Genomic DNA, 10,621 nt, shown 5'->3' with positions numbered 1-10,621 from the left:
TCCATCTTTCTGTGTTATATCTCTGAGGATGCCAGTCACAGCTGCTGGCGAAACGTCAGGTCCTACAATGCCAAGACGACGGCCACACAGCCCGGAAAATCCATAAGAACTAAGAGAATACTATTTATAGTCAAAACGTCTCGCATGACATGACATGATTAAAAAAACAAACAGTTTAAGCTCACCAACAAGCGCAAGAATCGCTTATCGTAGAACTCTGTTGCCTTGATGACGAACATTCTTTTCCCATGACTGCTGCTGTGGCGGACTGGAGCTGCCAAATTAAGTCAGAGCGTTAGTACAAATCAGCACTTGCCCACTCAGGCCTTTGCTACGATTCCCAACCTCCAGATGGTGGCTGGAGATCTCCTAGGATTACAGCCGATCTTCAGTTCACCTGGAGAAAATGGCCGCTTTGAAAGGTGGCATCTATGGCAATATACCACATCGAAGTCCCTTCCCTCCCAAAATCCTGCTCTCCTCGGACTCCCCAAAATCTCCAGGTATTTCCCAATCTGAAGCAGGCAAACCTAGCCTTGTCCGAACACGTTCTATGAGTTCAGCCTCATTGTCCAACCAATTTTTTAATTTTTTCCAGTGGGGACACTGCAGCTGTGTGATGGCAACCTGACCCCTCTCTCTTCATTCATTCATTCTCATTATCACTTATATGTTCCATTCATTCCCTGAAAAACAAAGAAAAGCTCGTTTTAAGGTTCACAACAACCTTATGAGGCTGAGGGCTCTCCAAAGCTACCCAGTAAGCTGCAGGCTGAGCAAGAATTGAAGGTGGCTTTCAAGATTGCTAATATGAATAGTAATATGTCAAACAAATGTTGGAAGTGTAAAAAGGTAGAGGGCTCGTTTTATCATATGTGGTGGACCTGCAAAAAAGCAAAATGGTATTGGGCTGAGATACATGCCGCAATGGAAAAAATTGTAAAATGTAAATTTAAGAAAGAACCGGAAATACTACTTTTGGGACTTAAAATGGAGGAAGTTAATGTGGCAAAAAGGACATGGATGTGGTACATGATCACAACTGCCAGAATGGCATATGCTCAATGTTGGAAGCAGGATAAAGTGCCTGAAGTTGGGGACTGGATCAAGAAATTACTTTTTATGGTTGAAATGGACAAATTGACAAGGAAACTTAACAATTTGGAAGCAGAAGACTTCATTGCAGACTGGAAAGACTTTAAAGACTATCTGGAAAAGAATTGGGATGTGAGGGATAGTTTATTTAGCTTTGACAATTATTGAAAGTTAACAGATATTAAAAAAATAGATTAGGATATAGAAACAAAAATGGAGGGAGAAGTTACCTATGGATATGTGAAGAAGAAAAAATAGAAGGGTGGGATGAAGATGATCTAAGTAATGAGCAGGAGGTTGGAGCAGAAGCAGGAGGTTGGAGCACTGTGGGGGGGGGGGGGGGAGGATGTATAAGTATAAAAGTTTGTGACTTATGTTTGACTTTGTTTATTATATCCTAATAAAATGTAAAAAAAAAAAGAATTGAAGGTGGCTTTCCCACATCCACCACGTACCCAGTCCTCTAACTGGCAGCATACTGGCTGTTGCGTAGCAAAATTACAGCACCTGTAATCTTAATAAGGTGAAGCATCCTTTACTCCGTTCCCACATGGATAACTGAAGTCAGCTGATCGCTCTTTCTATATTCACTGGATCGCAGGCATAAACATTTCCACTTCTCACAAACTCACTCTGAGGATACTCTTCGAGTATTTGAAGGGCTGTCACTTAGAGGAAGGCAGAAAGCTGTTCCTGCTGGCAGCAGAGGATTGGACTTGGAAAACCATGGTGGAAAGGTACTGGTTGGATATTAGAGATTTGTTTTTACAGTAAGACTAGTTCAGCAGTGGACTCAGCTGTCTCAGGAGGTGGTGAGTTCCCCCTCACTGGCAGTCTTGAAGCAGCGGCTGGACAAACATTTGTCAGGGATGCTCTAGGCTGATCCTGCACTGAGCAGGGAGTTGGACTAGACGGCCTGTATGGCCCCTTCTAACTCTATAATTCTAGTACTACAACTTTCTGCTCTAGCATTGGACACAACATATAGATACCCTGCATGGTAGGGGGGGGAAGACCTTCTTTTTTGCAATTGCTCTGCAGACTACAAGGTTTAGCTCTGAAAAAACTGGTTCCAACACAACTCAAATTAATCCCTTGTTTGCCTCAGCAACCTGTTTTGTTTAGATCTTGCCTTTCTTCCAAGGTGCTCAAGGTGGCATGCTCCATTTTATCTTCATGACAACCTCGGAAGGCATCTTAGGCCAAGAGGGAATACCTGGCCGACGGTCATACAGAGAAATTTATGGTTGAGTTGGGATTTGAACCCTGGTCCTAAGTGGACACTCTAACACAGGAGTCTCCAATGCTATTGAACCTGCAAGCATTTATGGTATTTTGAGAACAAGCAGTGGGCACTCAATTAAAATGACCGCCATGAGTCCTGGATCCAGTCACACAAACATTAGCAGGCTGCAAGCCCTATGATGGAGGCAGCCATTTCCAAACGGGTGCCACCTGCAGACATGAAAGTGACGTTTCCTGGCTTCTCCAGAAGCCTCTCCGGCTCTAGTGAGATGAAGGCAAGCCAGGACTGGCTCTTTGATTTAGGGAAGGGAAAAGTGGGTGCCATAAAATGCATCCGAGGGCATCATGGCACCCCGTTGGGATGAATGCTCTAACCCCTGCACCATACTAGCTTTTGATGGTGACAAGCAGCCCTTCATGATGCCTTCGGAACAGGTCTTGGCCCAGGCCTGTAGCTAATGTGGGGTCCATGGGGCCCGCCCCCCTAGCATTTCTTCTGGGCCCCTCCCTCCCAGGCTGGCCCCAAAGTGCCTCAACTCACCACCTCTGACTTGCCTGTCAGAAAACTGAATGCTATGAGCAGGGGTCATTTCGTAGAAAAAGAGCTAGGGGGACTCATTAGCATAACTCATTAGCATATGCCACACCCCCTGACATCACCAGAAGTGTGTCCTCCCCACAGCCGGCGGTGACCTCCAGCGGGCACCAGCAGGGAGCTCCAGGCCCCGTAATTTAATTAACTTTGATTTTATTAGCTGGCGGCCCCCACCCGGCCCCCTCCCCAAAAATCCCCTAGCTACAGGGCTGTCTTGGCCCCTGGCCCTGCTACCTGCCACTGTGAGCAGCAGCCCACTGCTGGAGGCCAAACTCAACTGGAATGGACACAATTTCTTAGCTTGCATTTCTCCACTGGAGCTCAGGAGCAGTTCTGACATGAAAGCCCTTGGCTAGAGCTGCCGTGCTGGCTTCCCCCATTCAAGGCTTCAGCCCCCTGCCCCTAAGCAGAGCCAGCGCCTTTGCTTCCACCCCCAGGCGACACAAAACTTCCATCCTTTCAATGGAGCGGCAGGGCAGGCAGAAATCCACCAGGTGAGACGTAGCAAGAACGGCTTCACCCGTTGAGTTTCTACCTGCGGCGTGTTTCTTAAAGGCACAAGAACCCTGCCAGGAAGAGAGCCGACAACAATATCAACCTCCCCTTCTCCTCTCAAGGTCAACCCGCAGCGGGTCCCCACCACGGCCTTCCCCCCGCATACCGATGACTCCAGAGCGACTGATAGCCCTGCCCAGCAGGGGGGCGCGACCCCAGACCGCTGAGCAAGCCAGGGGCCGCCGGGACCCCAAAGCGACCGCGGCCCGCAGCAAGAGGCTCATGGCCGCCATGCCCGAATCTGGCGGGCGAGGGGGAGGTCCCCGGGCTCGTTCGGCCTCGAATACGGCTGAAGCCGCACGGGCGCCATTTCGGAAATGGGCACTTGCGGCCGCCATGATTGAGTTTGGCAGAGCAGGAGCGGGACGGTGGGGAGGAAGCCGCCACCGGCGCCATCTTAGAAACGGGCTGGCGCTGGAGGGGGGGCGATTACAGCGAGAGGCATTGTGGGAAGCGAAGGAGAAGGGTTGTCATGGCGAGCTATCGCAGCTGAGCATTGTGGGATAGAGGCGGTGTCATGGCGGTGGCTGCGCTCTGCCGGCGCTTCTCGGGGGTCCTGCGGCTGGCCGGAGCCGCGTCGTCCAGGTGGGCACAGAAGAAGTCGAGGGAGCGGTGGGGGTTGCTCTGTGTTGCGGCAACAGGCACTGTTCGGGGCAGGGAATGCGGCGGGGTGCATTTGGCATTGTGGAGCCCCGGGGGAGGAAAGACCTGCAGCCAAAAACTTAATTGCTTTAAATTGGAAATTGTTTAAGGTACCAAATCTGTCACAATGGAGATCTAAACTATGGGACTTGATAGTTTCAGATAAAATCGCTATGCAATTAATAGCTTTTGACAACCCGAAAGGTGTTAATACTTTTTTTGAAAAATGGTTTGTGTTTTTTGAATATCTTACTGCTTGTCAACCCCGATTATATGCACCACCTCAGAAATATAGAGACTTTGTGTTTTATTAACAAGTATTGTGCGTGTGGGGATAACATTTCTCTCCTTGTTCATTAGATGTTGTCGAAAGATACTGTATGCAACTAACAAGTAATGCAGGGTGTAAAAATATATAAAACTCAATAAAAATGCTATTTGAAAAGAAAAGAAAAACCTGCAGCCTGCCCCCAAGTGTTGGTTTGGGAAGCTCGGCTGGACACCGACTGGGACTCGTTTGGCTTTCTCAGACGCTTCTCTTATCTTGCCCTCTAGATTAACCCGCCATGTTCTGCAGAAGGAGGCGGCGAAAGCGGAGCTGTTCCCTCCCTGTGCGTCGTTGCACGTTTCGTTCCCACTGAAAGGGCTGGAGGAGTTTTTTGATGATCCAAAAAACTGGGGAGAGACAGAAATCAAGTCTGGTAAGAGGGGCTGGATCTTGTCCCTTTTGGTCCCTCGACTGGACTGTTGCTTGGTGGTGGAGTATCAGCTTGGCACATGGTAGGTCTCCACCAGTGACCAGGGTTCCCGCTAAGTTGAGTTAGTGTGAGCTAGCTCACTGTTTTTTAGCCTCTGGCTCACACATTTTTGCCTTGGCTCAGGAAGGATGGCTCCAGCGCAAACTAATGTGTGCAACAGCCAAATCGCTCGCTCACAACTTTCATGCCGGTAGCTCACAAAGTAGAATGTTTGCTCACAAGACTCCACAGCTTAGAGGGAGCATTGCCAGTGACAAGGATCAGTATTAGGTGATGTACAAAAAAACCCCTTCCTGAGACTGTGGACAGACGATGGCAGTGAATAGTAGTGTTTAAGCCTGCTGCAGTGTTTAAGCCTGTTATATGTAGGTTTGTGTCTTTCCCTTGTACCTGCAGAATTGCTGTTTTGGCACACAGTTTAGTATTTTGCATAAGAGTTTCTAGAGCAAATGTAGACACCTCCCCCCCCCCCATGGATGCAAAGCAGAGCTTGGAAATACTGGGAGGGGGAGGGGGCATGGTATAGCCCGATCTTATCAGATCTTGGAAGCTAAGCAGGGTCAGTACTCGAGTGGGAGAACACCGAGGAAGGCAGTGGCTGGGGACAACGTAAATTGGCTGCAACTTAACCCCTCTTACCTACGCAGGGGGCAGTGACTGGTGAAAATTAAGAACCTGTGATTACAGTGGCCACTAAATGAGGCTTTGGTGCCCCCTGCTGCCATTTTCCGTCTCGTCTCTTGTTTCTGATCTCAGGCTCTCTCATGATGCTCCAAAATCATTTCAAATTCTTTGGAAGTAATTCTTTGTTGAAAGTAGAATAAAACAGCAAAATAATAACATCTACGTATACTTCTTTACACAGAGAGTGATTAAAATGTGGAATTCGCTGCCAGAGGATGTAGTGGTAGCTACAAGCATAGATGGCTTCAAAAGGGGATTGGACAGATTCATGAAAGAGGGATCTATCAGTGGCTCCTAGCCATGGTGACTGAAGGGAACCTCCACACTCAGAGGCACTAGTCCTCTGAATCCCAGAGCCAGGAGGCAACATCAGGGGAAGGCCTCGGCCTTTGTGCCCCGTTGTCAGCCGTCCAGAGGAACTGGTTGGCCACTGTGTGCGACAGGATGTGGGACTAGATGGACCACTGGTCTGATCCAGCAGGGCTCTTCTTATGTTCTTACGATGAACTTAATTTCCAAAATTCTGAATGTAGAATCAGTGCACTTGGATTCCCGCAGAGCTCTGGGCAGGCTACTAAGTCTTATCAAGGCAATCATATGCCAGTTCCATTTTGACACCTGAGACAACTTGAGCACATTTTATTTATTTAGAAAAATGTTATGCTGCTCGGAGTGGCTCAAACGTATCTTGGATTGGTGTGTGCTCTTCTCTCTCTTTTTAATCTCAACTTGGTTATACTTGGTAAAAGTAACAATTCTGCACATTTGTTATTGATTTGTATCTTTTAATTTGGGCATAGGAACTGGTTTTCCTTGGTTACCTGGCTTGGATTTAACGAAGGCGTATAGATGGCCGCAGAGCCATGGATTCCAGGGTTCAAGACATACAAGGGAAAGCCTTCGAAGGATTCCTCAAATGGCTGTTATTGCCATAGATCCAGTGTAGATTATGAATGGCCAACCTTAGAGCCCACGAAAATACCTTCCTGATCTCTGTTCACCTTCTGGTGCGCTCTGTGCTTTCTGCAGGAGATTCTTGGACAGTAGAACAGCTCCGAGGCAAGAGCAGTGAAGATCTGCATAAACTTTGGTGAGTAATTTTTTGAGTAAGAGCTCCTGTCTCTTTCAGAGGACTCCACTTACAGGCCCGTTGGATGGGGCTTTTGAGGGCTCTGCCCTCTTAAAGGCACAGCCCCACAAGAATTTCTCCTGTAAATGCTTTTTTCAGTCATTTTTAAACATTTTTTAAAGGTGTGCTCTCCTTTAAGCAGAGTGGAGTGCTGTAGTTGACTAATTCCTGCACTGAGCAAGGGGGTTGGTGACCTCTAGGGTCCCTTCTAACTCTGTGTCAAGAAGCTGGTCTCTTTTAAGAGAGTTTTTCTGCCTAAGGGTTAGCTTTCTTGACTATGGAAGTCATCACCCGTACCTGCCGGCTATCAGAACTGTTGCTTAGGCTGGCGGAAGTGATTCACTTGCAGCAGCTGAGAACTGTCATCTGAAGTGGTCGACAGCTTGCAATGTAGAGATCTGTCTTGGTAACAGCTTTCTATTGGCCAAATGGCTTTTCTTTCTGCTCTGAGAACTTCAGCCCCACCAGGAAAAAAAACCTGCTCCACAAGCCACAAAATCCTGGCTACGGGCCTGTCCACTTGTCTGCAAGGGGCTGCCCAGAGGTGCTGGCACTCCATAGCAAGTCTCCAAATCTGTATGATGTTTCACTTGTGGTCGTGCTGCCTCTGAAAACAGATTGGCTGGGCAGTTGTCATCTCTAGGAGATACCTTAATTTGCTAAGGGAGCGAAAAGTTTTGCGGTCTGACTTCTGTGAGGGAGTGGAAAGTTAAGTTTGGAGGGAGCTGAAGCCTTACACAGGGCCTGGCCGAGGCCTTGGAAATCCTGGAATGCAGGGAGATGCAGGGATGAGAAACCCAGAGGCAAGGAAGTAGGAGGCGGGAGCACAGGAGGCGATGAGTGGGGAAAGGAGAGCCCGATGGGGGAGAGAAAGGCTAGAGGAGAGGTGGAACTGAGGCAGTGACAGGTATGCGCGTGAGACAAAGAAACAGCACAGAATGAGGCAGGGCTGAATGCGGGTGTGCTAAGGGGCCATTCAGGAGATAAGAAAGTGGGACAGCGTGTTCTAAAAAACAAGAGCCTGGGGGGGGGGAGCGTGGGGGTTTAGGCTTGGGAAGGGGACACCAAGGAGAAAGCTGGGCCGGAGCAAAACTGAGCACAGTGTCTGGAGACAGGGGAGGGGCTGTGTGCTGTCAAGAGGGTGGGCAGGCAGGGGAGGGAGCCGCTGAGGCTGTGGGGCCGCTGTGTCCGGAGTGTGGGCCCAGCCAGAATTCTCCCCGTTGTGGTTTCCGTAGCCCTGGGGCCTGAACGGGGCCTCGAGGGCCAAGGAGAAAGGGTTCATTTCACTTATCGATTGGAAGTGGCTGCCAGTTGTTGTGGTCTCGGAAGCATCCAGAGGGGGCAGCGTAACGCGCTTCCGTCAGTCAATATACAGACGATGTTCCTTTGCAGAGAACCAGGGCTATTTCTGGGCAGGAACGCACAGGAACGGCGTTCCGGCTGGCTCCCGAGTTGGCCACGCCCAGCAGGAACTCATTACGATTGGCTACAGTAGGGGTGTGTGGCCTAACATGCAAAGGAGTCTCTGCTAGAAAAAAAGGCCCTGGGTTTTGACAACAAACAAGGTAAACAGAATAAGAAGCAAAAGGTGGGTGTGGCTGGATGACCACACTTCTGGTAACACGGGGGGTGCGGCCTCATGTGCGAATGAGCTGTGCTGTCAGGGGTGTGGCCTAATAGGCTAATGAGTTCCTGTTGTTGGGTGTGGCCTATTATGCTAATGAGTTCCTGCTGGGCTTTTTCTACAAAAAGAGCCCTGCAGAGGTCGATCAGTGGCTATTAGCCACAAGGTATAGACAGGGACTCTGGGGCAAGTGATGCTCGGTCATCTTGGTGCTTGGGGTCAACAGTGGGAGGGCTTCTAATGTCCTGGCCCCACTAGTGGACCTCCTGATGGCACTGGCATTTCTGGCCACTGTGTGATACAGAGTGTTGGACTGGATGGGCCTTTGGCCTAATCCAACATTGGCATCTCTTATGTTCTTAACTCACCACACCACTCTGCCGATGCTCTCGGGCACAGATGCTCACCGTGCTGACCTGACGTTCCTTATTGACGTTGCCTCTTTGCCCTAGGTACGTTCTCCTCAAAGAGCGGAACATGCTCTTGACCTTGGAGCAAGAAGCGAAGCGGCAGAGGCTCCCGATGCCGAGCCCAGAACGGTTAGAAAAGGTAACTTAGGCCTGTGAGACTCACAGGCCGCGATTGGTCGGTTGTGTGATGGGCGGGGCTCTGCAGCCTCATTTGAAGTCCTTGCCCGACTTTTCGAGGGAAGGGGCAGACTGGAGGAAAGGGAGCTTCGGGCTTTTCCCGCAGTCCCACGAGACCCCTACGACCTCCCCCTTTCCTTTGGCTTCATTCACCCTACTGTGGGCTTGCCGGCAGCAGTGGCCCTGCAGGGCTGGGGTCCCCAACGTGGTGCCCTCGGGCGCCATGGTGCCCGCTGTCATCATGCCAGCTGTTTGTAGGAAGCTGGCGGAGCCAGGTGAGACTTTTGTGCAGCATGTTTTCCGACTGGCCACTGGAAATCTGATTGACTCTGCCAGTCTTTAAAAAGGTTGCTTTGGCAGCAACTGCCCTCACAGCCCAAGGATCTTCACTGTGTGCCGGGGGACAAGGTGCGTGCACGCAAGAAGATATTTTCATTCAAAAGGGCATCTTGTTAAGCAGAACTTCTGCCTAAAATATCAAGATGTTACTCTCCGAGTTATGCATAGCCTCACTCCCTGACGTTTTGTGGCTTTCACGGTTGTGCCCACTACCCTGTGCCAGAATTCCAAAGGTGCCGGTGGCCTCGGAAAGGCTGGAAACCGAGCCCTGTGAGGAGAGGCTGAGGGACTGGGGAATGTTCAGTCTGGGGAAGAGGAGGGGGTTGAGGGGGGCCATGATTGCTCCCTTTGAAGGGCTGTTGCTTAGAGGAGGGCAGGGAGCTGTTCCTGTTGGCAGCAGAGGAGAGGACTCGCAAGAATGGGTTCAAATTAAAGGCGGGAAACTACCGGCTGGATATTAGGGAAAACGTCTTCACAGTCAGAGTTGTGCAACAGTGGAATCAGCTGCCCGGGGAGGTGGTGAGCTCCCCCTCCCTGGCAGTCTTGAAGCAGCAGCGTCTGGGGTGCTCTAGGCTGATCCTGGGGGGTTGGACTAGATGGCCTATAGGGCCCCTTCCAACTCTGTGATTCGATGCTGTAGAGCTTCTTAGCCAAGGTTGCTTGTGTAGTGTGACTTGGGGGGGGGGGGGGTGGGGTTTTTGGGGGGGGACGGGGGGGGGGGGGGTTGGGTTTCCAGGACCCTGCATGAGCACACCAAACACCAGAATCCCTACACTGTCCTAAAGTTAGACCAGGAGCTGGATTTGGTGACCGAAAGAAGACTGCACATCATCATGTCTCTTTCAAACACTGACGGATTAGCACTAAACAGCGCCGCAGCCGACTGGAGGAAGCTACCCTGTACAGCTGACAAATACTAGAGGCTGCGAAAGAGGATTTGGGCGTTGTGGGCTAAGAGAAAAGGTGGGGGAAACGCTGCGTCTCGGTCGCTCTGAACTCATCTGAGTCACCATGTTCCAGAGCTTGCAGGAATCGTAAATTCTGCCACCGCAAAGCCCTGTTTCTGCAGTCGGAACCAATGGCGCAGGTGTGGCATCCTTTGGCTGAGGTTGCATCCTTCGTGCAAATGGTGGTTAAGTGTGCGGACTCTAATCTGGGAGAACCGAGTTTGATTCCCCACTCCTCCACTTGCACCTGCTGGTGTGACCTTGGGTCAGTCACGAGCTCTGGCACAGCTGTCCTCGAAAAAGAGCAGTTTGTGTCAGAGTTCTCTCAGCCCCCCCCACCTCATAGGGTGTCTGTTGTGGGGAGGGGAAGGGAAAGGAGTTTGTAAGCCGCTCTCAGACTCCAAGTGAAGGGCGGGGTATA

At 50.4% G+C, this 10,621-nt stretch overlaps 2 protein-coding genes across 2 annotated transcripts in view; one reads left to right on the top strand and one right to left on the bottom strand.

Moving 5' to 3' along the window:
- NDUFB5 (NADH:ubiquinone oxidoreductase subunit B5) overlaps positions 1-3,741 on the bottom strand; it is a 14,684-nt gene extending 10,943 nt beyond the window's left edge. The window contains exons 1-2 of the mRNA XM_015423350.1: positions 3,597-3,741; positions 186-274 (exon numbers count right to left, since the gene is read on the bottom strand). Coding sequence (XP_015278836.1) covers positions 186-274; positions 3,597-3,723 — 216 coding nt within the window. The 5' untranslated portion in view covers positions 3,724-3,741. The remainder of the gene's footprint in view (positions 1-185; positions 275-3,596) is intronic.
- A 204-nt stretch (positions 3,742-3,945) lies between these two features.
- Positions 3,946-10,621, top strand: part of MRPL47 (mitochondrial ribosomal protein L47) — a gene marked incomplete in the record, with an annotated part of 10,654 nt that continues 3,978 nt past the window's right edge. Inside the window, 4 exon segments of the mRNA XM_015423351.1 lie at positions 3,946-4,075; positions 4,688-4,833; positions 6,604-6,664; positions 8,780-8,876. Of these exon segments, the coding sequence (XP_015278837.1) occupies positions 4,008-4,075; positions 4,688-4,833; positions 6,604-6,664; positions 8,780-8,876 (372 nt within the window).

The sequence above is a fragment of the Gekko japonicus genome, unplaced genomic scaffold (assembly GCF_001447785.1).
Source record: "Gekko japonicus isolate JY-2015 unplaced genomic scaffold, Gekko_japonicus_V1.1 scaffold1556, whole genome shotgun sequence".
Classification (NCBI taxonomy): domain Eukaryota; kingdom Metazoa; phylum Chordata; class Lepidosauria; order Squamata; family Gekkonidae; genus Gekko; species Gekko japonicus.
This window is presented reverse-complemented; position numbering and strand designations above follow the sequence as displayed.